We start from the raw sequence: 27,717 nt of genomic DNA, 5'->3' as shown, positions 1-27,717 counted from the left end.
GGAAGCCCAAATGCAGGACAGTAAAAATGTAAAAGGAGGTTCAGGTTTCCTTAAGGAAAATCTGAAAGAGGGTGGGTATCTTTTGAAGAAAAAAAAAAAATCAGGACATGACATGCAGCTGGAGATGTAGAGGAGACGGTTTGGTAAGACAAGTTTTTCGAATTGAATCAACCCAGCTGATGTTGCTCAAGCAGGGAAAAGTGGCAGGCTTGGGGAGGGGGCCATCAGAAGGCTACCAATAGGAGCTGGGGGAAAGGGACGAGGGCTGAGGAACACTCAAGGAGTCGTGGCAGAGAACCACGTGGTAGCGACAAGTACAGGGGCTGCGAGAAGGGCGAGGAGAGGGAGTGCTGTGCGGGCTTCGAGCCACCTGTGCCTGCCACGTGGTTAAGTCCAAACACATCTTCCTCGAACAACAACCTGTATTTACATGCAAAAATAATCAGTTATGCAAATTAGCAGAGGTCTCAGAGGAAGATTGTTTTAGTCTGGAGCTTGTGCAGTCACTGCAAAAGAGGAGCAGAATTGTCCCTAGGATATTCCACGCGTGACTTGCCCCTGGGAGCTAGGCTAGTTCCTGGAGGAGGAAGACTGAATTAACCTGCAGAAGCAAGCGAGCGGCGGCCCTCCCCTCGGAGCGGCAAGCGCGCCGCCCAGCGGCGCATGCTCGCTCGTCCCTCCCGGCCCGCCTCTTCGGGAAGCTGGCGACGCCTAGTGCGCAAGCGCCGTCTGTCCGCGCCGACTCCTCCCTCAGGGGCGGAGTCAAGCGGGGCCTAACATGGCGGCCAGCCGCTACCGGCGGTTTCTTAAGCTCTGTGAGGAATGGCCAGTGGACGAGACCAAACGGGGCCGGGACTTGGGCGCTTATCTGCGGCAGCGGGTAGCACAGGCCTTTCGGGAGGGAGAAAACACCCAGGTGACTAGGCTGTGGGGCCCGCCTGTGGCGGGAGGCGGTCGGGGCGAGGGGAGAGGAGGACGAGGCGGGGCGGGGCCCCGAGCGGGCGGCGGCGGGCCTGCGCATGCGCGCGCCTTTGCTGCCCGGCCGCACGTGCGCGGGACCCTGCTAACGCCGCGAGGCCCCGCGGAGAGCGGGGACGCTGGCCTGTGCTCGGCGCCTGCACCCGGCTGCACTTTGCAGGCTCGTAAAGAAGCTTTTAAAAATCCCGTAGCCTGGGACCGTTCGGCCTTACTGAATCAAAGTCTCTAGGGCCTCTGTTTCTAAAAGCTCTCTATGACTCAGGGTGCAGCCAGGTTGAGTCCCACAGCACCAGTCTTAGGCGGTGACAGTCATAGGCTTGTTGCTCCCCGACACGATGCCAGTACCTCGGAGTGTTGTTCAGTGACTGAGCTGATGTCCAAGGACCTCCGCAGGACGCCCGCTAAGTCTTGGTGTGTCTCCTGGGCCCCCGTAACCCGTGCTGCAGGTTTGAGCCCTCACGCTGTGCCCCTGTGTGTGAGTAGTGGACCTGTGTTCTTGCTCTCCTCCAGGTCAGTGCTGCGGCTCCGGGATTTTTTCATTCACAAAGCACATGCTTATGGAGCACCCGTCATGCGTCAGGAACTGTGCCAGGTGCTGGGGAGACAGCAGTTAATTAGATGAGGTCCCGCCCACATGAAATTTGTTTACGTCCTAGTTCAGGACACAGTAAGCAAGTAGACATAGGAACAGTCTAGATAAGTACTGTGATGGGTCTGAGATAGAGTACCATGGTAAAAGGGTAATGTTAGGTATGATAGATAAAGCCTTACTGAGGAGCTGAGACATAGATGAGGCCTAAGGGAAGAGGATGAGCCAACAGTGAACACGCCCGGTGTTCTTTCAGGTGGTGCAAAGGTCCTGAGGCAAGAAGCAAAAAGAAAGCCCAAGTGGCTGAAGGGTTAGTGAGTGAAATGGCATTTGCTAAGAGGTGTGAGTCAGAAGAAGACAAAAGCCAGGCATCATAGGGTCTTCTAGGCAGGCTCTGGTTAAGAGTTGGATTTTATCATAAATACAAGAGAGAAGCTATTCTGGAGGCTTAGTCAGCGGGCTGTTGTAACCTAATGTACTCTCTCTTTTTTTTTTTAAGACCACTCTGGTTGTATGAGTGAATGGATTATAGGGAGGCAGGAATAGGAACAGCTGGAGAGGAGGCTCCTCTAGTAGCCCAGGCAGGAAATGGTGGTGGCTTGGATATAAGATGACAGCACAGGAGATGGAAGTGGCCAGATTGGGGTTGCAATGTGAAGGTTCTATCAGCAGGACTTTCTGATGTATTAGATGTAGGGTAAAGGGGAAGAGGGGAGCCTGGCAGGCTGCTGTCTCTGGGGTCGCACAGAGTCGGACACGACTGAAGCGACTTAGCAGCAGCAGCAAAGGGGAAGAGGAACCAAGGCTACATTGTTTTGGCCTGAGCTACTGGGTGCAGGGTTGTGCCCTTTATTGAGCTGAGGAAGAAGCAAGATAAGGAGCAGGTGGGGTATGGGAAGAGCATCCTGAATTTGGTGTTAGACGTGTTTAACTTGAGCTGCGAAGTTGATTTACTTCCAGGTGCAAATGTCAAGTTGACAGTGGGCTATTTGAGCCTGGGACTCAGGCAAGAGGTCAGATACATGAGATGTGATATGTACGTACACACACATCCTGAAGGAATGACTTTTTTGAAATTTGGCCACAACCTGTCAAAGCAGGAACGTTGCTTTTTTTCAACTTAGCCCAGCCCAGAGCCAAGCCAGCCTGCCTGACGGAACAAGAACAGTATGCCCAGTGGCATCATAGAAACCGAGTGCCGACTGGGTGGTGGGCGTTGACGGGATGTCTGGTTCAGGGCTTTGGGAATGGGGTGAGGGCCTCACAACAGTGAGGGCCTTCACACTTGTTGCTGGCCCAGAGTATAAAGATCTTGAAGGCAGGAGTCATAACTATTACCAACTCTGCAAATCCCATAGTCTTTCTAGGGCTCTGCTCCCTGTGTATTTTCAGTGTGAGCTTCCTGAGAATAGAGACGGTGCTATTTTTATCTTTCTCCCCAGAGCGTCTAGCATAGCTCCTGGCACATAGAAGACACTCAGTAAGTGAATGAATGGGTAAATAAATTATAATTATGGCTCATGAGACAAAAATCATTTGAATATAGCTGTAGATGTAGCAGATCTAGATGGAGAGAAGTAGTGAAGAGCGAGAAGGGAGTATTTCTGTGTCCTGAGAGGTGAGAATTAATTTGAGGGCTCACTCTGTGGGAAACTGCAGGAATGGCAGAAGAGGGACAGAACCTGGTCCTTATCACCAGGGAGGTTACGGTTGGGCAGGCACGTGACTTAACTGATGAAATTCGAGTGGTGAAACCAGCCAGCAGAGGGTTTGACCCTGGGAAGGTGAGAGTATGGCATTCACCTACTTGACTGTTAGAGTAAGGGGAGCCAGAAAAGGAGGATTGAGCTTTCTCTTTTGGAGTTGTCATCCCTTGTCATCACTTAGGGAGATGGTTCTGAAGAGTAGAAGGCCCACACAGATTTGAGTCACGGCTGCAGATGCGGCTCATGGCTCAGTTGATGGTTCCCGAGCAGCTGATGAATGCGTCCCTGGCAGAGTGAACCAGTGCATCACGATGGCAGCAGGCACATTACTCAGGACCACTGTCGTGGTCCCTCATCCTTATGTCGCCTGAGAATGCTCTCAGGCTTAGTAAATCTTTGTGGTAATTTTTAGAAAGAGTAGTCCCTTGCTGGAATTGAGAACAGCGTTGAGTCACTCCCACTGACAGCCCCGGATCATTTGTAAAGACCTTGAGAAAGAAAGGTCAGCCAGGGGCAGGCATTCGACCCAGTCAGCTGACCGGTGTGGCTCTCCCCCTTGGTTTTTCCGATTGCCAGAAAGACAGGACTGGAGGGGGAGGCAGCTCTCCCACCGCGTGTTTGTTCCCGTCGAGGGAGGGACAGGCAGGCCCGCTCTCGGCCTCGTGGCTCCCTGCATCTGGACAGTAACGCTGAGCGCACACATGGCACACTTGTGTGCGTGAGCTCATTTAGTCTAATCCTCAGTGCAACTGAGGTGAGGTCACCGCTGCCATTCTCACTTTGCAAAGAAATGAAATCAGAAAAGTAACTCATTTGGAGTTCCCTGGGAGTTAAGCGGCGGGACAAGGGAGCATGGTCTCCTTTGTGCCAGATCTTTCCTCAGCTCCTATTCCTCCCAAGTCTATTCCTCCCAAGTTGTTTCTTCTTGTTAGAAAGGAGTCTTGTTCCCTGAACTTCAAGCCCTCCCTTCCCCTCGTTTCCTGCTCAGAACCTCTTTGGCCCAATGACAGTTTGGGCAAAGAATGGAACATCTCTCTGTTTACCCACCTGCTTTTCTTTCGCCCAACCCCTCCCTCCCCAGCGCGGACGGGGAAAGACCGTCCTCAGGTGGAATGCGAGCACGGGAAAGCCGGAACCCTAGAAAGCAAATTCACCCTTCAGACCCGAAACCAGAGCCCCAAAATGGCTGCCTCCATTTATCCCCCTGCAGCTGCCCCCTGGGGAATCTGGTGGTCCCCTCCACCCTCAGCCCACCAAGAGGGAGGGATTGGTGGGAAGAGAGAACACACTTAACACCTCTTTCATCCTCTGTTCTATTGTGCAGTTTTTTAAGGTGAGTGTTTATGGATTTTGCCTCCTTTCAATCCAGTTTCCTTAAGAGAGTGCATGTTCCCTGCAGCACCAAGAGATTAATAAAAGAAGCACAACACGGGGGAAGGTGGCAAAACAACAGTAATTGTTGACTTAAGTACAAGGGAAGGCGCCAGCCCTTCTAATGAGTTCATTAGGTGCACAGGCGGCTTCCTGGCAGCGCCCACTTAACTAGAATGGGGCTCAGCTCAGAGGAGCCACCCAGGAAGGGGCTCACCCACCAGGGGGTTCTTCTATTAAATATCCAAGTTGAAATAATAGCAGCCCCGTTTGAAAGGAGTTGAAGTTTTTTGGGGGTGGCGGTAATGTAGGGGATGCATCCACCTCCTCAGAGGGGAACTGAAAGGTTTTCTCTCCTGTTGTCTCAGTCATCAGTCAAGGCCTGGGTCTGCGGCTCCGTGGAGACTGCTGGCAGGTGCCGCCATCCAGCGTCACCCACCGTGTGGCTCCTCTGTAGTTACTGAGGAATGAGCTGAGGGCGGATGGTGCCATTTTTTAGTTGTAAGATTGAGCCCACTGCAAAGCAGCCCCTGTGAAGAGAATCAAGGCTGAGAGGGAATGCAGGTATCTCCGTCTCTTTCTCTGCCCTAGTTCTGGATGGAGCTGAAGGGGAGTTAAGGTAGTGTTTAGACCAAGGCATGGCAGTTTTCTAGGCATGTTCATGTCTAGGCACCTCCTGGAGATCTAGATTGTCCACCACTGTCAGTGGGTCCCCCTTAGAGATCTGAGGTCTGCCTGTTGCCTCCTGGACCAGTGCAGCTTGGTGAGGCTTCACTCTTCTCTGATCGCCTGTGTCCCCCCCGTACCGGACCCCAGCACCTGCTCCAGCCCAGCGAAGGCCTCGCCCCACTGCCTCCTGAACTGGCCTTAGTGTAGTCAGTTCTTTTTTGTCAAGTATAGTTGATGCACAGTGCTGTGTTTGTTTCAGGTATATAGCAAAGTGATTCAGTTATACATATAAATGTTCTGTTTCAGATTCCCTTCCCTTATGAGTTGTTACGAGATACTGAACATCGTTCCCTGTGCTGTGTAGTCTGTCCTTGTTGTTTATCTGTTTTAGGTACAGTACTGTGTATCTGTTAATCCCAAACTAATCTGTCCCTCCCCTGCTTCCCCTTTGGTAACCATAAGATTGTTTTCTGTGTAGATGAGTCTGTTTTAGTTTTGTAAATAAGTTCATTTGTATCATTGTTTAGATTCCACAGATAAGTGATATTTGTCTTTCTGTGACTGACTTCACTTAGGGTGGTAATCTCTAAGCCCATCCATGACGCTGCAAATGGCATTATTTCATTCTTTCTTTATAATATTCCAGTGTACGTGTGTCCTACGTCGTCTTTATCCACTCCTTTGTTGATGGGTGTTTAGGGTGCTTCCATGTCTTGGCTGCTGTGAATAATGCTGCTGTGAACGTTGGGGTGCCCGTATCTTTTCTAATGAAGAGTTCTAGTCTTTTCCAGGTATATGCCCAGGAGTGGGATTGCTGAATCGTATGGCAAGTCTTATTTTTAGTTTTTAGAAACTCTCTGCTGTTCTCCATAGTGGCTAACCCAGTTTCCCTTCCCACCAGCAGTGAAGGAGGGCTCCCTTTGCTCCACACCCTCTCCGGCATTTGTTATTTGTAGGCTTTTTGATGATTGCCATTCTGACTCTTGTGAGGTAATACCTTATTTTAGTTTTGATTTGCATTTCTCTAATAATTAATGATGTTGAGCATCTTTTCATGTGCCTGTTGGCCATCTGTATTACTTCTTTGGAGAAATGTCTATTTAGTCTTTTGCCCATTTTTCAGTTGGGTTGTATGTTTTTTTATTGTTGAGTTGTATGAGCTGTTCTGTATACTTTAGAAATTAAGTCCTTGCTGGTTGCGTTGTTTGCTCGTATTTTCTCCCAGTCCACAGGTTGTCTTTTCATTCTGTTATAGTTTCCTTTGCTTTGCAAAAGCTTGTAAGTTAGATTAGGTCCTGTTTGTTTATTTTTTCTTTTGCCTGTGTCTCTTCTAGGAGTTATATAGTATCATGTCTTAGGTTTAACTTTTTAAGCCATTTTGAGTTTTCTTGTTGCATGTGGTATGGGGAAGTATTCTAACATCATTGATTTACATGAGGCTGTGCAGCTTTCCCAACACCACTTACTAAAGAGAGAATGTCTTTTCTTCATTGTATATTGTTGCCTCCTTTGTAGAAGAGTAATTGATCCCAGGGGGTTGGGGAGGGGGGTTTATTTCTGGGCTCTCCACTTTGTTCCACTGATGTATATGTCAGATTTTATGCCAATACCATACTATTTTGATTACTGTAGCTTTGTGGTATTATCTGAAGGCAGGGAGGGTTATGCCTCCAGCTTTGTTCTTTTTCCCCAGGATTGCTTTGGCAATTTTTTGGTTTAAGATAAATTTTAGGATTATTTGTTCCAGTTTTGTGAAAAATATCATGGGTAATTTGATGGGGGTCACATTAAATCTGTAGATTGCTTTGGAGAATATGGCCATTTTAACAATTTTAATTCTTCCAATGCAAGAGCATGGGATATATTTCCATTTCTTTGAATCATTTTCAGTTTCCTCTGACAATGTTTTATAGTTCTCAGCGTGTAAGTCTTTCACTTCCTTGGCCAGGTTTATTCCTAGGATGTTTTTTGGGTTTTTTGATGAGATTTTAAAAGGGTTTTTTTTTTTAACTTTCTGATGTTTCATTGTTAGTGTAGAGAAATGCAGCTGACGTCTGTGCGTTAAATCTTGTACCCTGCTTTGTTGTTGTCATTTAGTCACTAAGTCGTGTCTGACTCTTTTGCAACCCGGTGGACTAGCCTGCCAGGCTACTCTTCCATGGGATTTCCCAGCAAGAATAATGGAATGGGTTGCCATTTCCTTCTCCAGGGGATCTTCCCAACCTAAGGGTTAAACCCATGGCTCCTGCATTGGCAGACGGGTTCTCTAGCCCTGAGCTACCTGGGAAGCCCTACCTTGCTAATTTCATTTATCTGCTCTAGAAGTTTCTGTGTTGAACCTTTATGGTTTCTGTATGGGGGATCATATCTTCTTCATACAGTGACAGTTTTACTGCTTCCCTTCTGATTTGGAGACCTTTTATTTTTCTTGTCTGATTGCTGTGACTAGGACTTCTAGTATTATGTTGAATAGAAGTGGTGAGAGTGGGCATCCTTGTCTTGTTCCAGATTTTAGTGAGAAGGCTTTCAGCTTTTCACTGTTGAGTATTACATTCGTTGTGGTTTGTCATCAGTAAACTTTGATTATATTGAAATATGTTCCCTCTATACCTGCTTTGATAGGAGTTTTTAATCATGAATGGACATTGAATTTTATCAAATGCTTTTTCTGTATCTATTGAAAGGATCATGTGATTTTTGTCTTTTGTTTATGGGGTGTATCACACTGATTTGCCTATGTTGAGCCATTCTTACTAACTTTGGATGAGTCCAACCTGATGATGGTGTATGATCCTATTTATGTGTTGTTGGATTTGGTTTGCTAGTATTTTTTTTTAATTAACTAATTATTTATTTGTTTTTGGCTGCGTGGGGTCCTCCTTGCTGTGCATGGGCTTTCTCTGGTTTTGGTGAGCAGGGGCTGTGCGGGGTCCTCCTTGCTGCGCACGGGCTTTCTCTGGTTTTGGTGAGCAGGGAGTGCTCTCTAGTTGTGGTATGTGGGCTTCTCATTGCACTGGCTCTTCTTGTTGAGAAGCGCAGGCTCTAGAGCGTGTGAGCTTCCATAGTTGCGGTACACGGACTCTAAAGCATGTGGGCTTCTGTAGGTGTGGCGCCCAAGGTTAGTCGTCCCGTAGCATGCGGAATCTTCCCAGACCAGGGATTGAACCTGTGTCCCCTGCATTGGCAGGCAAATTCTCAACCACGAGACCACCAGGGAAGTCCTGCTGGTATTCTGTTGAGAATTTTTACATCTATATTTATCAAAGATGTTGGCCTATAATTTTCTTTTTTGGTAGTGGCTTTGGTTTTAGTATCAGAGAGGTGGTGGCTTCATAGAATGACTTTGGGAGTGTTCCCTCTTCAGTCTCTTGGAAGAATTTGAGAAGGATCAGTATAAGTTCTTCTGTGTATGTTTGGTAGTATTCCCTAGCGAAGCCATCTGGCCCTGGACTTTTGTTTGCAGGGAGCTTTTTATATTACAGATTCTATTTCACTTCTAGTGATCAGTCTGTTCAAATTCTCTGTTTCTTCTTGGGAATTCCCTGGTGGTCCGGTGGTTAGGACTCGGAGCTTTCACTGTCATGACCCAGGTTCAATCCCTGGTCAGGGAACTAAGATCCCACAAGCCACACAGTGCAACCAAAAAACAAAACAAATCACCTGTCTCTTGATTCAGTTTTGGTGGGCTGTGTGTTTCTAGAAACATCCATTTCTTCTAGATTGTCCAATTTGTTGGCAGATAATTGTTCATGGTATCCTCTTATGGCTTCTTATATCTATGATGTCAGTTGTTATTTCTCCTCTTTCATTTCTTACTTTGTTTGGGTCCCCTCTCTTTTCTTCTTGGTGAGCGTAGCCAGAGGTTTTCAATTTCTTTTCTTCTGACTTTAGGTTTGTGTGTTCTTCTTTTTCTAATTCTTTTAAGTGGTATGTTAGATTAATTGATATTTTTCTTGGTTTTTTGAGAAATGCCTTCATCACTGTGAACTTTCCACCAAAAATTGCTTTTGCCACATCCCATAGATTTTGTCTGGTTGCATTTTCATTGTCATTTTTCTTAAGGTATTTTTTAATTTCCTCTTTGACTTCGTCATTGGCCCATTGGTTGTTCGGTCTCCTGTTGTTTAGTCTCCATGTAATCTTTATTTTTCCCCCCGTTTCTCTTTCTATGGTTGATTTCTTGTTTCATGCTACTATTGTCAGAAAAAATGCTTGGAATAATTTCTGTCCTCTTAAGTTTGTTGAGATTCTTTTATGTCCTAGTAAGTCATCGATCCTAAAAAATGTTCCATGTGCACTTGAATGTGTATTCTGATTTTTTGGATGTACTGTTCTGAAAATATCAGTTAAGTCTGACTGTTCTCTTATGTCATTTAGTATCTCTGTTGCCTTATTGATTTTCTGTTTGGGAGATCTGTCCATTTATGTCAGTCAGTTAGTTCAGTTGCTCAATCGTGTCCAACTCTTTGCGACCCTGTGGATGCCAGGCTTCCCTGTCCATCACCAACTCGAAGAGCTTGCTCAAACTCATGTCCATCAAATTGGTGATGCCATCTAACCATCTAACCATCTCATCCTCTGTCGTCCCCTTCTCCTCCTGCCCTCAATCCTTCCCAGCATCAGGGTCTTTTCCAATGAGTCAGTTCTTTGCATCAGGTGGCCAAAGTATTGGAGCTTCAGCTTCAGCATTAGTCCTTCCAATGAGTATTCAGGGTTGATTTCCTTTAGGATTGGCTGGTTGGATCTCCAAGGGGCTCTCAAGAGTCTTCTCCAACACCACAGTTCGAAAGCATCAGTTCTTCGGCGCTCAGCTTTCTTTATAGTCCAACTCTCACATCCATACATGACCACTGGAAAAACCATAGCTTTGACTAGATGGACCTTTGTTGGCAAAGGAATGTCTTTGCTTTTTAATATGCTGTCTAGGTTGATCATAGCTTTTCTTCCAAGGAGCAAGTGTCTTTTAATTTTATGGCTTCAGCTACCATCTGCTGGAGAAGGCAATGGCAACCCACTCCAGTACTCTTGCCTGGAAAATCCAATGGACGGAGGAGCCTGGTAGGCTACAGTCCCTGGGGTCACAAAGAGTTGGACACGACTGAACAACTTCACTTCACTCACTTCATACTTTATCACTGGAGAAGGAAATAGCAACCCACTCCAGTATTCTTGCCTGGAGCATCCCATGGACAGAGGAGCCTGGTGGGCCATGGTCCATGGGGTCACAGAGAGTTGGACACAACTGAAGTGACTGAGCACACACGTACACACCATCGGCAGTGATTTTGGAGCCCAAAAACATAAAGTCTCTCACTATTTCCATTATTTCCTCATCTATTTGCCATGAAGTGATGGGACCAGATGCCATGATCTTCATTTTCTAAATGTTGAGTTTTAAACCAACTTTTTCACTCTCCTCTCACTTTCATCAAGGGGCTTTTCAGTTCTTCCTCACTTCCTGGCACAAGGGTGGTGTCATCTGCACATCTGATGTTATTGATACTTCTCCCAGCAATCTTGATTCCAGCTTGTGCTTCATCCAGCCCGGCATTTCGAATAATATACTCTGCATATAAGTTAAATAAGCAGGGTGACAATGTACAGCCTTGATGTACTCCTTTCCCAATTTGGAACCAGTTCTGTCGTTCCATGTCCAGTTCTAACTGTTGCTTCTTAACCTGCATACAGATTTCTCTGTATGAGACAGGAGGCAGGTAAGGTGGTCTGGTATTCCCATCTCTTGAAGAATTTTCCACAGTTTGTTGTGATCCACACAGTCAAAGGCTTTGACATAGTCATTAAGGCAGAAGTAGATATTTTTCTGGAACTCTCTTGCTCTTTTGATGATCCAACAGATGTTGGTGATTTGATCTCTGGCTCCTCTGCCTTTTCTCAAACCAGCTTGAACATCTGGAAGTTCACAGTTCACGTACTGTTGAAGCCTGACTTGGAGAATTTTAAGCATTACTTTGCTAGCGTGTGAGATGAGTGCAATTGTGCAGTAGTTTGAACCTTCTTTGCCACTGCCTTTCTTTGGGATTGGAATGAAAACTGACCTTTTCCAGTCCTGTGGCCACTGCTGAGTTTTCCAAATTTGCTGGCATATTGTATGCAGCACTTTAACAGCATCATCTTTTAGGATTTGAAAAAGCTCAACTGGAATTCCATCATCTCCACTAGCTTTGTTCGTAGTGATGCTTCCTAAGGCCCACTTGACTTCACATTCCAGGATGTCTGGCTCTGGGTGAGTGATCACACCATCGTGGTTATCTGGGTTGTGAAGATCTTTTTTGTGCACTTCTTCTGTGTATTCTTGCCACCTCTTCTTAGTATCTTCTGCTTCTATTAGGTCCATACCATTTCTGTCCTTTATTATGCCCATCTTTGCATGAAATGTTCCCTTGGTATCTCTAATTTTCTTAAAGAGATCTCGAGTCTTTCTCATTCTATTGTTTTCCTGTATTGCTTTGCTTTGATTGCTGAGGAAGGCTTTCTTATCTCTCCTTGCTATTCTTTGGAACTCTGCATTCAAATGGGAATATCTTTCCTTTTCTCCTTTGCTTTTCACTTCTCTTCTTTTCTCAGCTATTTGTAAGGCCTCCTCAGACAACCATTTTGCCTTTTTGCATTTCTTTTTCTTGGGAATGGTCTTGATCACTGCCTCCTGTACAATGTCACAAACATCTGTCCATAGTTCTTCAGGCACCCTATCAGATCTAATCCCTTGAATCTATTTGTCATTTCCACTGTATAATCATAAGGGATTTGATTTAGGTCATACCTGAATAGTCTAGTGGTTTTCCCTACTTTCTTCAATTTAAGTCTGAATTTTGCAATAAGAAGTTCATGATCTGAGCCGCAGTCAGCTCCTGGCCTTGTTTTTGCTGACTGTATAGAGCTTCTCCATCTTTGACTACAAAGAATATAATCAATCTGATTTCAGTATTGACCATCTGGTGATGTCCATGTGTAGAGTCTTCTCTTGTGAGGATTTGCTATGACCAATGCGTTCTCTTGGCAAAACTCTGTTAGCCTTTGCCCTGCTTCATTCTGTACTCCAAGGCCAAATTTGCCTGTTACTCCAAGTCCTACTTTTGCATTCCAGTGCCCTATAATGAAAAGGACATCGTTTTGGGGTGTTAGTTCTAGAAGGTCTTGTAGGTCTTCATAGAACCGTTCAACTTCAGCTTCTTCAGCATTACTGGTTGATGTCAGAGGGGTGTTAAAATCTCTTGTTAGTATTGTATTCCCATCAGTTTTTCCCTTTATGTCTATTAGAATTTGTTTTATTTGTTTAGGTGCTCCTATATTGGGTTCATATATATTACTAAGTATATCTTCTTGTATCGATCCTTTTATCATTATATAGTGTCCCTCTGTATCTTTCTTTATAGCCTTTGTTTTAAAGTCTATTTTGTCTGATAGGATACTGTGATCCCCACTTTCTTGTCATTTCTGTTTGCGTGAAATAGTTTTTTCCATCCTCTCACTTTCAGTCTGTGGTTATCCTTCACCCTAAAGTGGGTCTTCAGCATGTGGTAGGCTCTTGTTTTATTATCCAGTCTCCCATTCTATGTCTTTTCATCAGAGCGTTTAGTCCATTGACATTTAAGGTAATTATCAATAGGTATGTGTTTATTGCCATTCTAAACCTAGTTTTCCAGTTGATTTTATATTTCTTCTTTGTTCCTTTCTTTTTGTTTTTCCTTTTGTGGTTTGATGGTATCTGCTTGCTTTATACCAGTAGTCGTATAAGCTCAAGCACATTAAAAACAAAAGATGCATATTTTCTTATTCCACTCTCCCAAGTAAGAATGATGTAATTTTAATGTGCTGTTTTACATTTTCATGTTTATCCTTTTGTTGTTCATTGTGGTTATAATTGCTTTCACAAATTATTTTTCTGTTTTTTTAATGTATGTTTTGGTTTATTTAAGTGATCTACAATCACTGTGCTTTTTCTGTTGTGATTTTCCCTTTCCTGTAGGTTCTTGCTTCTCTTCTATTCAGAGAAGACCTTTCAATACTCTTCTCAGGATAGGTCTAAGTATCGGTGTATTCTTTTAGTTTTTGCTTGTCTGAGAGATCTAGTATCTCTCCTTTTATTGTAAATAATCATCTTGCTGGGTAGAGTGCCCTAGGTTGCAGGTTTCTGCCTTTCAGGACTTTGACTATATCTTGCTGTTCCCTTCTGGCCGCCGAGTTTCTAGAGAGGAATCAGCTGATACACTCATGGGGGTCCCCTTGTAACTTACTCTCTTGTTTTTCTCTTGCTGCCCTAAAGAGTCCTCTTTTTATCTTTAACTTTTGCCATTTTAATCATCATACGTCTTGGTGTAGGTCTGTTCGGGTTCATCTTGTTTGGAACCTCTGTTCTTCCTGTACTTCGATATCTGTTTCCTTCTTCAGGTTTGGCAAGTTTTCAGCCATAATTTCTCTAAGTATATTTTTGATCCCCTTTCTTGTTTTTCTGAAATCCTGATTATACATAGATTGGCACTCTTTGTATCCCATAGGTCTTATATGTTGCTTTCATTTTTTTTTTTTAATTTGTCTTTCTGTCTGCCGTTGTAACTGAATATTTCCATTATTTTGTCTTGTTGACTAAAAAGATGTACAACGTGAGAGTTGCAAGTTACGTTTTATTTGGGGCAAAATGAGGACAGCAGTCCGGGAGACAGCACCTCAGATAGCTCTGAGAGACTGCTGCAAAGAGGCAGTGGGGAAGGTCAATATAGAAGATCTTGGTGAAGGGGGAGTTCAATGCAATTAAGTGCTTTCTTTACAAAAGGTTTTCTGCTAGTTATAAGGAACTGATGTCACCAGGAAGGGATTTAGTGCTTTTCTAGATATGAAGAGATGCAAGGGTTGGGATCCTGAAATCAGTTCCTGCAAACACCTTACTATCTAAAGACCTGTTCCACCAGTTGCCCTGGAGCACAGAGTGCCTCACTCTCCACCCTGAATTCCCCTCAGGGCATGTTGAAGGTCAGCAGCTGTAGCAGCCCGGGGTTCTCCACAGAGGCAGATGCCAGATGCCTGTGTTGTTGTTCAGTTGCTAGCAAATGCTCTTGGCAAATGCCAATTTGTAGTTGACAGTCTTCCAGATCACTTATTCATTCTTCTGCATTACTTAGTTTGCTATTTATTGCCTTTAGCTTAGTTTTTGTCTCGGCAGTTGAGTTCTCTGATTTTGATCGCCTCTTCTTTATGTCTGTTGTTCAGTCACTCAGTCCTGTCCAACTCTTTGTGACCCCTTGAGCTGTAGCACGCCAGGCTTCCCTGTCCTTCACCGTCTCCCTGAGTTTGCTCAAACTCATGTCCACTGAGTCAGTGATACCATCTAACCATCTCATCCTCTGTGGTCCCCTTCTCCTCTTGGCCTCAATCTTTCCCAGCATCAGGTTCTTTTCCAGTGAGTCAGCTCTTCGCATCAGGTGGCCAGGGTATTGCAACTTCAGCTTCAGCATCAGTCCTTCCAATAAATAATTCAGGGTTGATTTCCTTACTGTCCATGGGACTCTCAAGAGTCTTCTCCAGCACCACAATTCGAAAGGATCAATTCTTCAGCGCTCAACTTTCTTTATAGTCCAGCTCTCAAATCCGTACATGACCACTGGAAAAAGCATAGCTTTGACTATACCAACCTTTGTTGGCAAAGTGATGTCTCTGCTTTTTAATACGCTGTCAAGGTTTGTCATAGCTTTTCTTCCAAGGAGCAAGTGTCTTTTAATTTTGTGGCGGCAGTCCCCGTCCACGGTGATTTTGGAGCCCAAGAAAATAAAATCTGCCACTGTCTCTCTTACAGGAAGGGGGACCCCTTCCAGGGCCTGAAGTGGGCTCTTGTCTAACACTCGGAAATGAGTTGTCCGAGGAGACACCTGAGCTGACCGAACGAGAGACTTGATCGGGAAGGGGTGCCCGGGCAGAGCGGTGGGGAAAGGGGGCCCAGGAGGACTGTGCACTGGCTCGCAGTCTCGGGTGTCATGGTGACGGGGTTAGTTTCCGGGTTGTCTTCAGCCAGTCAGTCTGACTCAGAGTCCTTCCTGGTGGTGCATGCCTGTTCAGCCGAGATGGATGCCAGAGAGGACGATTCTGGAAGGTGGTTGGACACGTGGTGTCCCTTTTTGACCTTTCCCGAACTCTCCCTGTTGGTGGTGGTTTGTTAGTTCCGTGTTCCTTACCAGGACCTCGTGTCATAAAGCTGTGGTGCCTGGCCAGAGTGGGCGGCTTGAGTCAGTGTGCTTCCCCTAACATTTCTACCTTTTCCCCACCTATTTGCCATGAAGACTGGATGCCATAATCTTAGTTTTTTGAATGTTGAGTTTTAAGCTAGCTTTTTCACTCTCTTCTTTCCCCCTCATCACGAGGCTTTTTAGTTCCTCTTCACTGTCTGCCATTAGAGCGGTGTCATCTGCATATCTAACTGTGTATGTTAGCCCCTCAGTCGTGTCTGATTCTTTGTGACCCTGGGGACCAGACTGTAGCCTGCCAGGCTGCCCTGTCCAAGTAGTTCTCCAGGCAAGAATACTGGAGTGGGTTGCCATTTTATCTGAGGTTAGTTCCTAGTTCCTTGTTACAGTTATCTGCATTTCATTCCTCACAGTGTGCTGGCCCATCTCCCCCTGACGGCAGTGTGACTGATGTTGTGACCACAGCCTGCCCTGGATGCTGGGCAGGGCCTCCTTTGCTCTGTGGCTGTCACAGCCCTGTTAGGGGCAGGGTCTAATCCCCAGTTGGAGTAGAAGCCCCAGATCCAGTTGTAAGCTGTGGTGTGAGGTCGGTGGGACTGGCGTGCTCCCACTGGAAAAGGAGCTGCTGTGTATTCCTCCCCGGGAGTTGTCTCCCTGGACATGTGTTCTGTGACGCCTGCTGTCACCTGTTGTGCATGCCCTCAAAGGACACTGGTGTCGGCACTGCCCTTGGCCCCCCGTCTGCTGTGGGAATATCAGTAATCAGCTCAGATTTCAGCCCCGCTTCCGTGTATGCATGCCCACAACGTTTGTTATTGCTGGCACCAGACCTGCCTCAGCGAGGGGAGTGCCAGTAGTCAGCTCAGATGTCCCCTAGATGCTGCTGCCGGCATGAATCTGCTGGTCACTCGCCTGCCAGGAAGCAGCTCAGAGTTCAGCCCCGCCTCCGCGTGTGGGCGGTCCACTGGCACTTGCACCCTCCCGGAGCTCATGGGGCAAAGCCATGCCCACTCTGCCACCCTGAGAACAAGGTTGCTGTGGAGGCACTGCCACCCCCCCCCCACGTTGAAGGGGTGGCTTCTGTGGAAGACCTAGGCTCTATCCTGACATGCACCCCACCCCCCACCCCCACGCCCCCAGCAGTTGCAGCTCAGACCAACTGCAGGCCCTTCAGGCTGTCTCTGCACAGCCCGGGTGAGTCCTCTGAAGGCCCAGTTCCAGCCCCAGCCATTCTCCACACCAGCAGGCGTGTGTCTTGGGTGGCTGGGAAGTGCTTCAAGGTAGCCTGCGCTGTCTTGCTCGCCTTCCTCTGTCCTGCCTTCCACAGGCCGGCCGCTGCACTCTCCTCTGAGGCCCCTGTCTTCCTGGTGGACCTTCCAGTCAGTGAAGGGGCTTCCCGGAGTAAGGGAACCTTTTCCCTTTGAAATGAAAGCTTCCTCCTGTCCTGATTCCTTTTATTTTTTTTTCTTTCATCCTATCCAGTTATGTGGTGGTCGTTCTTACAGCTTTGGTTATACGAGATCTTCTGCCAGCGTTCAGTGGGTATTCTGTGAAACTGTTCCACAGGGAGATATTTTTGATGTGTTTGTGGGAGGAGATGAGCTCAACATCCTTCTATTCTGCCATCTTGATCTCTGCCCCCAGTGTTTTTTTTTTTTTTTTTTGCCTGTGCTGAGTCTTTGTTGCCACACACGGTTTTCTGTAGTTGCAGCAAACCCAGGCTGCTCTCTATGCGCAGGGCACAGGCTCCTCATTGTGGCGTCTTCTCTTTGTGCCGAGCATGGGCTCTAGGGCATGTGGTCTTCAGGAGTCATGGCACGTGGTCTCCAGGAGTCGTGGCGCGTGGTCTCCAGGAGTCGTGGCGCATGGGCTCAGGAGTCGTGGCATGTGGTCTTCAGAAGTCGTGGCGCGTGGTCTTCAGAAGTCGTGGCACATGGGCTCAGGGGTCGTGGCGCGTGGGCTCAGGGGTCGTGGCGCATGGTCTTCAGGAGTCGTGGCGCATGGGCTCAGGAGTCGTGGCGCGTGGTCTTCAGGAGTCGTGGCGCGTGGTCTTCAGGCGTCGTGGTGCGTGGGCTCAGGAGTCGTGGTGCGTGGGCTCGGGTCGTGGCGCGTGGGCTCAGGGGTCATGGTGCGTAGTCTTCAGGCATCGTGGCGCGTGGTCTTCAGGAGTCGTGCATGGGCTCAGGCGTCGTGGCGCGTGGTCTTCAGGAGTCGTGGCGCGTGGGCTCAGGGGTCGTGGCGCGTGGTCTTCAGGGGTTGTGGCGCGTGGGCTCAGGGGTCGTGGTGCGTGGTCTTCAGGCGTCGTGGCGCGTGGTGTTCAGGGGTCGTGGCACGTGGGCTTAGGGCTTGTGGTGCGTGGGCTCAGGAGTTGCAATTCTCAGGCTGTGGAGCACAGGCTCAATAGTGTGGTGAACAGGCTCAGTCTCTCTCTGGTATATGGGATCTTCCCAGATCAGAGTTCGAACCTGTGTCTCTTGCATTGGCAGGTGGAAGAGCCACCAGGGAAGCCCCCTCAGTGGTTCTTAACCTTTGAGAACCTAGTGCCCTGTGGATGAAAGCACAGACACAGGGCTTGTTGAGAATCTGGTGGCTTCCCAGGCCTTGAAGCACTCCTTGGTGCCCCTTAAGACCCTGGACCATCCTTGTCCCCATGGTTTTTCGTGCCTCTTCCTCCCAGTCCTTCTGATCCCCATTCCACCGAGTCCAGCTCTGAAGTCTGTACTCTTCAAAGTGAGGGTCTCTGACTGTATCAGTCACTGCGGTGAAACCCAAACCTTCCCTGCCGCACCGGCCGTGGGAACCAGGCCTCGTCACTAGCTTCTGCCTCTGATCTCCTGTAACTCTGGCACTCAGTTACACTCTGTCCTGGTCACTTTTTATTTTTAATGTGTGTGTATCTTGTCTCACCTTGATCGTCAACTTCTCTGGAGCCGAGGCTGGGTCTTTATGACAGCCGCCTAGCAGAGCACTCTACATAGTAGGTGCTCAAGAAAGATTTTCAACTGAACTCAAGGGAATAGACTCCCATAACGGAATGAACTCATTTCAGAAGTTCATTACCAAGTCATGAAAACCTTTTTTCATAGATCCCCCTGGACTGAATCCAGCCCTACCTTAATTAGCAAAGCAATCTGCAGCACCCTTTCCCAAAGTGCTTATGCATCCCTTTGTGTGACTAGAATAGGGGCCGCTGTACCAATCGCTGTCACCACCCAAAATTCAATTTTGAAAATTGAAATCAGTGCCTGCGGCAACGATGTAGATTTGTATGTGTAAAAGTTTAATATGGTAAAGAGAAATTTACTGACGACTGAGCAGGGGAAATGCAAAAGGAGCGAAAACAGAGCCATAAAGGACACTTTGTCAGTTGAACATCTATTTTACTCGCATTCAGGGAGCAGAGCTGGGTTTTTCATGATATCTCTTGCTGCCTTTTTCACACCCAGTGCTGCTATTAGTCCTAAAATGTCTGTAATCTCATTAGGTATGAATGCAAAATCAGGTAATTTAAAGCTTGTATATGAGAATGTTTCTTAAAGTGCACAGTACACTTCATCAGGGAAAACTGTATTTCAGAATTCAGTGTTTGTGCTGGAATCTGTGAATAAAGTGTAGGATATAGATATGTGGTAAGGCTTCCAGAATTAGAGAATTATTTCTATTGATGTACTTTTAAGTAGTAAATAAGACTATTTTGTAATTGCTGAGCTTGGGTTGGGTGTGACTAGGAACCCAGAATTGGCCATGGCTCCATCTCTGCTTAGGCAGCAATAACTGGCCAGAAATGGCCACACCTCAGCTCCTATCACTTCCACTGAGCTACCTTTACAGCCTTGTATAGACATCTTCTGACCTCAGATGGGAAATTGAGTGGCAAGTTCATTTTTTGGTGATTGGTCATTTAGAGGTGATTCTCAGATTATTCAGTGAGCTCCAGACTTTACGGAAAGTATCTGGGAGACTGTCCCTTTAATACTGAAAGACTTTTGAAAGGTCGAGGGAACCCAGAGGGTCACCTTGTTGTTTGAATGGTGTACTGCAGGGTGACCCCTTCCTCTCTCTGTCCCTCCCCTCTGCCCTCCTGCCCTGTCAGAGGTGGGAAGCGCTGGGCAGCAAGGGGACACCCTGCCCCCCGCCCAGGGTACAGAGGAGGTGGCTGAGCAGGCCTGCAGCCTGCCGTCACCGTCACACTCAGGAGGGGCAGGAGGGGACTCCTGTTGGCGAGACCCCCAAGGGCGAGGGTCTGGTGGGGGCTTGGACTGGTGAGGACGCAGCGTGCTGGCGGTCTGTGCCCGGTGGGGGAGCCGGGGCGGGGTGCTGACCAGAGGCAGCGCTGTGAGAGCTGGGGTGGGACAGTGGTCAATGGTGTAGGAGGGGAAGGTCAGGACGCGGGGCCTGCAGGTGGAGGACAGGTTCTGCAGGCGGCCGCTCTCTTGGCAGAGATGGGGGCGGTGTGTGATCTCCGCTGGGGTGACCGCGGCGCACTTGGGGCCCACTGAGAGCCATCAGGGTCAGGACTGGAGGTTCGAGTAGGGCCGGAGCAAAGCTTCGGTAGTCACGTCCACCTCCAGCCACACCCCGCAGTCACAGCAGCAACACTGATCCACTGCTGTGTCCTCACTGCTGGCCCCTAAGCGTGGGCACAAGCCGGCCCCGTGCCTGGAGGAGCCCCGTCCCTTGGGGACTACTGCCTGCCCTCGCCAGGACCCTAGGGGGGTCTTCCTGGCTCCGCTAGTGGCATCAGGGGCCCTCCACACACCCTCACTCCGCTTTCCCGGGGTCAGCCTGAAGTCTTCTCTCTTTCGCCCGGTAGGTAGTGCAGTGAAGGCCAGTTTTTACTGTAACTGTTTACTACTGATAGTAACCACCTTCATTAGCGTCCTAGGCCCTGAATTCAGAGCAGTCCAGGCCTTACCTCACTTATTCTCACATCACCCTCAGAAACAGGGAATATCGTTATCTTTTCTTTTAAAAGAAAGGTTAATTTGGCCAGTATGCTTCAAAAATGTCAGTACAGGAAAAACAAAGGCCGAGGTGTCCTGGCTGCAACAGAAAGAAATGTGGCAGGTAGTGCTGGAGGCAAGCCTGGGCCTAAAGTACTTTTTTCCTACAGGATTTTTACTGAGACAGTTGACAGAGTTGGAATATAGACGCTGGGATAGATAGAAGTGTTGGGTCAACGTTGAATGTCCTGAATTTGCTCATGGGTCTGTGGTTATATGTCATCATATAATATCATCATAATGACATAATGTCATATAATGACATCATAAAATGTCATTATTCTCAGGAAATTAAGTGTCAGGAGAGAGAGGGTGATTTGCCCGATACCGCAGAGCTCGTAAGTGATGGGATCCAGACACGGTGGTTTGATCCCGCTGCTGCCCACAGCCACACACACCTGCTCCAGCATGGGCTGGGCATACCGGATTTCTCTTCGGTTTGGAAGCGAACACATCCATCCGATGACCTTGTGACAGTCCACACAGTAGTCGCTAGAAGTCTGGCTGGTATCACTCTCTTTTTCCTTTTGCACCTCGTGCCTTCAGTCCATCTGCCGTCTGGTTAGCTCCGAGTTTTGCATGCCCTGCCAAAGACAGAACGTTCAAAATGCTCTTCCTGCAAAGTGCCTGCTGCAGATTCTTTTCCAGCTGGACATTCTCTGAAAGCACCGCCTCAAGGAATCAGAACTCAGTCACCAGCCTCCTGTTTTTCCATCCATTCTTTCTTTTCAGCCCTTTAACCCCGATCCATTCAAATAGTGCCTTTTGTTATTATTCAGCAAACACTGGCTGCCTCCTCAGCCCCTCACCTCTTCTCTGGTGAGGTGGCCACCTGGGCGGTCTGCTGATAAGGGGCCTGAACGGGGGAATGGAGCGAGGAGAACTCGGTGACAGATTGTCTTTTTTGTCCACTGTAAAGTGGGGACATTATCTGACGTGCACACAGAGACAGAAGCAGAGCTGCCTTTTTTAAAACACTTAACTACTGATTTATTTATGCTCTTTCTTCTTCGAGAAAGAATTTAAGTTGGAAAAATCCATCATTTGAATTCTGGGAGAAAACATTGAAGAGAAAGTTTCTTTCTGGGGAGCTTTCAGATTTCTTGGCAGAATAATACAAGGAACTGTAGCTAAATAATGGCAAGGGCAGAAGGAAGGGAAAACTAGGAAGAGGCATGAAAGGGGAAAACCCGTTTCTCCTCCGTGTGTAGCCCTTCCTCCCTGGAATTCCCAGTGGGGCCATCTTCCTCCTCTCTGTCTGCAAGGCATCCCTCTGCGAGCCGGGCCCTGTCCTTCCTCACAGCGCCTAACTGACTCTCCCTCTCGGTTCTCCTCAGTTCACCTGTCTCATCCTAAAACACTGCTTTCTTCATGTTTTTTTCCTTATAAAATTCAACAGCTTCCTCCTCACCACAGATGAAAGTTCAGATGCTTTTTTTTTTTTTGCCTTTCATAAGAGGATCTGTGTTTTGAAGGTTTAACTCACAAAGCTCTTTTTCTTTCCCCTGCACGCTCAGGCCCTCTGCCAAGTGGCCTGGTCCGGGGCATAGGCAGCCCCTGCCTCCTCTGCCCCGTGCACACCGCCCCCTCCACCGGGAAGGCCCGCTGCACTCTCCCCAACTCCCGTGCATTCTTCAGAACCCTGTTTAGTCCCACTGCCACCACCTGCTGACCACTTGGGCACACGGGAACTCGCCGCCTCTGGCTTCTTGCGGCCTGCACTGCCCGCGGCCCGCACTGCCCTCAGCGCTCCTGCCAACATTGTATTTTTACTGCAGTACCTCCCACCTTGGTGGCTTGCTGATTCACACATCACAGGTGCCCCACAAGTGTTGATTTGCCGATTGAGTTTTTCTGCAGGTTGGGGGGTTGCTGAGGTGGAATCGTTATTCCAAAAAGGAGATTTCTAGCAGGACCTGTGGTCAGAGAAGCCAGCGCAGAGCTGCAGGCCTGCTTCCTGTGAAAGCGTGACTTAGATGGGGTCCTTCCTCAAGGTGCAGGGTGCAGGCCGGTGTGGGGGCAGGGCTCGTTTGCTCACTTTCTGGGGGGTTCTTTGTTTTTCAGGTTGCAGAGCCTGAGGCCTGTGATCAGATGTACGAGAGCTTGGCACGGCTCCATTCAAACTACTACAAACACAAGGTGAGTGGGCCACCGTCTTTTCTGTTCCCAGCCCTCTGACTGGAGACAGCCAATACAAGTGAGTGAAATCTGATTCTATGTTTTGTATAGAATTGTGGTTTTGCTACTTTCGAATGTAACCAGTAATTTCAGCCAAGCCAACTAAGGCACTTGGTAGAGGCTTTTAGGTCACCTACATGAAAGCTGTTTGTAATTTTGAAGAAAAGCCACGTTTTGTATGGCAGGGCGTGCTTCTGGGTGTGTCTGACAGCTTTTGGCTCTCACACAGATTTTCCCACCCTCCTGACAGAGCTGGTTGGTCTTCTCCACACTGGTGACAAAGTTGAGGTGACTGGGAAGTCCTGTCAGAAAACGCTGGGCCTCTCCTCAGCTCTGACAAGTCTGCTGTCAAATTCCACTAAGTGTGTTTCTTCCCCAGGCTTGAAAAATGTGCTCAGTAACTCCACAAATACGCACAGCCGAAGGCCTAGTCCGCCTGAAAAGGGGATTTCTCCTAAATCCTCATGACCCAGAGTATGGTCCATGAGCAGCAGCATGGCACTGCCTGGGGGCTGGTTAGAAACGCTCAGGTGCCTGGCCCGGCCCCTCCCGACCCCAGCCTGGGGCTCCAGAGGCTCAGGCGGGTGCCCGCCCTGGAGCCGCGTGCCCGCCCCAGAGCTGCCCGCTCCAGACGGAGCTGGTGTGGCCTGCAGGTGGCGCTGCTCCCCTCCCTCTGGCCTCTGGACACCCAGGGCCTGTGAACTGCCCTTGAGAGCTCGCTTCTCTCCACAATGGTCTGGGCCATGGGTGTGCTGTGGAACTAATCTCTCCCATCCCTCCCTCTCTGCCTCTGTGACCAGTACCCTCGCCCCAGAGACACAAGCTTCAGCGGCCTGTCCCTGGAAGAGTACAAGCTGATCCTGTCCACAGGTATGGAAAGCGCAGCTCCTGCTGCTTCTGGTTGGTTTGCAAATGGGTTTTTGAGTGCCCAAGGGGAATCATCTAATAAGACAGCTTTGCTTGATGGAAAGTCTTGTGGACTAGCCTACAGGAAATTCTGAAGCTACAGGCCTCATGTTTTTTGGTCATAGAATATGGAGAAGGTCAAAGGCATTATTTAAAAAAAGCGAATTTATCTTCAGAGCCTTTAAATTCAAGACTGGGCAGCAGGGAACAGGGGAATATGTATTTGCCAAATGGAAGTAGTTGAAATCAGGATGGAAGGAAAATAATTTTATTTTTATGGTCCTAAGAGGGCTTTATAAACAATGAGGGTTTTAATTAAAACAAAAAGCCATTCAGTGGACGTGTACAGAGACATGGGCTTCGGGTTAGATATGGGTTTAACTAGGTTTGTTTTGGAGTCCTTGACAGACTCTGATTAACAAGAAAGGAAATACCCTGCCTCGCCCAGCCCCTCCTTCTTCCCCATCTCTATTGTCACTGGAGGGGCACGTGGCGGGTGGTGGCGGGTGGTGGCAGGGGGAGCCTGGGTTGAAACAGGCAGGTTCTGGAAAATTACTATTTTTATTGCCAAGGACACCACATATAAAAATAGGCTAACCTTTTCTGGGAGGGCATGGCCCTGAAACATTTGCCTTCTGGTACTCTAGAAATTTCTGTTTCCTATTTCTCTGGTATCCTTCAGCCACTAAGGTTTCCAGAAAACTCTTAGCCTTCTGAACAGATTAAAACCTGGTGGTGTCATCTGCCATTGTGTGAAAAACTGGGGTAAAGATACTTTGGCCAGGCAGAATCACTTTATTGGCAATTTTATATATATCCAAATGAATATACCCCCATGTCCCCAGGCCCATGTAATTACAAGCTTCAATGCACAGTGTCATTGTGAGGACCCCAAAGAGTTTAAGCAAACTTTGAACTTGGAATCAGAATGGAAAGGAGTTCTAGAGGCTCAGCCTCTGCCCTTTGCTAACCCTCAGGACGCTGGGTTGGGGGAGAACAGGGACACCAAGAGGGGGAGACGCAAGACCTCCCACCACTGGCCTGTGCCGCAGCTTGTTCTGGGACGGCGGGGAGCTCAGCCTTAGGAAATTGGCTAATAATTAGCTTTCACAGCAAGCCTCATCTTTTTGTTGTGACTCTGCGGAATGAGTTTACCGAATGTTTGCTTTGACAGGGTAGGAGAACACCTTGTACTGTTCGTAGTGAGGGTTTGAGGGCCTGGCGAGTCTGAACTGTGGCTGCAGTCTTGGTCCTAAGTGTGTCCACCCTGGTGTGGGGTCCCGGGAGTCTCTGAAGGAGCCTCGGGGCTTGTCGGGACAGGGAGCCCACGGCATCTCGTTTTGTGCCCCACAAGGCAACCTGGACTTCTGGAAAAGTCGGGGTAGGATGCTGGGCTCATGGCTGGGGTAGAGTGCAGGTCCTAATTTAGTCAAGAGTCCACTGACAATAATTGTAATAATGTAAGTTACGTTTTTGTTCAGAACAGCTATTCTTTTTCTTCATAAGTTTCATTAAGAGATGGAAATCCAGGCTATGAAAATTAATGTGAAAATCTAAATTTAAAATAGAAGTAAAATTAGGTATCATAGAACTTTAGCCCTGGAGAGACTTTAGACCAGTGGTTCTCAACCAGGATGAGATTTTGCCCCGCCGGTAAACTCTGGCAGCGTCTGGAGACCATGTTAGTTGTCATGGGAAGGGGCAGGCGGGAAGGGGCAGTTTGCTGCTGTTGTCCGGTGGGTCATGGCTGAGATGCTGCCACAGTGCCGGGTCTGCCCCGCAACAAAGAGCTTCCTGGCCCTAAACCTCGCTGGTGCTGAGACTGAGAAACCCTGCCCTGGTTGCTTTGGGGTGGGGAGGAGGGGTGGATGTATGTTTTTAAATGAAGGCCCGACTGGCTCCTGCTGCCTTCACATCTGTGAAGATGGCTACCTTTTCTTGAATGTGGGCCAGGTGCCAAGTACATCACCTCCATTATTTCCTTTAAAGGTCCCAACTTTTGGGGTTTCCCTGGTGGCTCAGCTGGTAAAGAATCCGCCTGCAATGCCGGAGACCTGGGTTTGATCCCTGGGTTGGGAAGATCCCCTGGAGAAGGGAATGGCTACCCACTCCAGTATTCTGGCCTGGAGAATTCCAGGGACTGTCCATGTGGTCACAAAGAGTCGGACACGACTGAGTGACTTTTCACTTTCACTGGTGGCTCAATGGTAAAGAATCCTGTCAGTGCAGAAGCAATGCAGGAGACACGGGTTCTCCCTGATCTTGGAAAATCCCCCGTGCCTTAGAGCAACTAAGCCCATGAGCCACAACTGTGAGCCTGTGCTCCAGAGCCCATGAGCCCTAGAGCTGGCGCTCCACTACAAGAGAAGCCGCCCCAATGGGAAGCCTGCACACTGCCACTAGAGAAAAGGCCGCACAGCACAAAGACCCAGCACAGCCAGAAATAAATAACATTATTACAAAATACAGCTCACAACTTTTGAGGCAGGTGTTTATGTCTCCACTTCTTAGATAAGGAACCTGAGGCTCAGAGATGAGGAACCTGATTGCTTGAGGGGACCCAGTGTGGAAATGGTGGGTGGGGACGGGGGCCCGGGCCCAGCTGCCTCCTGGAGTTGAGGGTGTCCGCTCATCCTCGTAGTGTGGGTGGACCTAAGTGCCTGGGTCAAACCCCAGTTTTGCCGCTTCCTGCCATGCAGACTGCTCAGGTTCCCTTACCCCACTCTTTCTCAAGCCCCCACATCTGTACGACGGAGACAGGCCTCTGTGGCTCAGGTTGAGTTTTGTGATGAGCCTCAGGGCGCGTGGGTTGCGAAGCTGACACAGCAGCACTGTGTCCTGGCTCACGTGGAGTGGAGCGGGCACTGCTTGGATGCCGCATGGTGACGTGAGCAGAGGCCGCTATCAGGACGCGGTCTCGGGCACACCAGGGCTCATCCACACTCACGTTATTTGTCTGTTACCCGGCTTGGCTCGCTTCTCAGGAGTTGGAGCTGCGCGTCCTTTTCTCTGAAGAGAGGCATGCCTGTACGGCGAAAGCCCTTGGGGCCAGCTTGTGTGATTGTTTTACACTTCACCATTTTTTTGTTGTCTTCTCCTTTTGCAGATACGTTGGATGAGTTTAAGGAGATAAATAAAGGCATGTGGAAGAAGCTGCAGAAGAAGTTTGCCCCCGGGAACCCCGAGGAAAAGCACAAAGCCTGGGTGCGGGCCTTATCGCGCCCGCGCACCTAAGCGTGGAGCCGTGTTATGTTGCCATCAATAAAACGCCCTGGTTTCCCCGTCCTCCTGGTTCAGGACTCTCGTCTGCCCTTCACAAAAAGGAAGCCTTTGTTTCTCTAAAGAAAGCTGCGGCCTGAGAAGGGATGCAGGTTGAGCATCCGCCCGCCCACTGGTCAGGCTCGGGCGTCCCTGGGAGAGGAAGCGCGGGTCTGCGTCTGGGCCTGAGAGGGGAAGGTGACTGGGCCTCTGGGCAAGGTGCTTCCTGCGCAGCCACAGGGGCCCCACCTGCCAGCGGGGGTCTGCCTGGCTCCTGGCAAGATCTCGGGCTCCCTTTTGTTGTAGGCGCTCCTGGGGGAGAGCCAAACATAGCGGTAAGCACCGAAGAAGGCATCCTGTCCCGTCAACAGAAAGCGGTGGCGCGCTGTGGCTGAGGGCTCAGCCCTCCGCCCCTGCCTCGCGGAACAGCCGCGTCCCAGATCTGCCCGAGGGGCAGGGTAGAGCGGCCGGCGGGCCGGCTGGGGCCTTGGCTCGAGTCGGCCCAACGCTGGGGGCGGCCACATGGCAGGCCCCGGCGGGGACAGCCGCAGGTCACCTCGTTACTCCACAGCCTCAGCGCTCACCCGCGGACGGTCACGGTCCCACTTGAGCTTTCTTGTCAAGAGCAGAGCTGAGAGGAGGGGTTGGCAGGGTTGACAGCACCCCTTGTTGGGAGAAGTGGAAGTGGGTTCTCAACCTCCTCTGTACCTGGCCTCCTGTGTTTTGGATAAAATAAAATACAGAGGATGATGACAGAAACCAGTTACACTGCGGTGCATTCTGTCCCGGAATCACTGAGACAGGACGGCACTCAGCTTCCCCAAAGAGTGCATGGTGAGGCCAGGCCAGCAGGCAGGGCTCAGGCT

The 27,717-nt window shown here is 48.7% G+C and overlaps 1 protein-coding gene across 1 annotated transcript; it reads left to right on the top strand.

Moving 5' to 3' along the window:
• Positions 1-758: 758 nt before the first annotated feature.
• On the top strand, positions 759-26,878 carry UQCC2 (ubiquinol-cytochrome c reductase complex assembly factor 2). The gene is made up of 4 exons (XM_081520003.1): positions 759-916; positions 22,574-22,648; positions 23,488-23,557; positions 26,700-26,878. Exons 1-4 carry the CDS (start codon positions 779-781, stop codon positions 26,825-26,827), a joined length of 411 nt encoding a protein of 136 aa, XP_081376129.1. The 5' UTR covers positions 759-778; the 3' UTR covers positions 26,828-26,878.
• Positions 26,879-27,717: the final 839 nt, after the last annotated feature.

Source organism: Giraffa tippelskirchi, chromosome 8, assembly GCF_054371585.1.
Source record: "Giraffa tippelskirchi isolate mGirTip1 chromosome 8, T2T-mGirTip1v1.2.pri, whole genome shotgun sequence".
In the NCBI taxonomy this organism is placed as follows: domain Eukaryota; kingdom Metazoa; phylum Chordata; class Mammalia; order Artiodactyla; family Giraffidae; genus Giraffa; species Giraffa tippelskirchi.
Note: the sequence above shows the minus strand (reverse complement) of the source record. Positions and strands in the feature narration are given on the sequence as shown.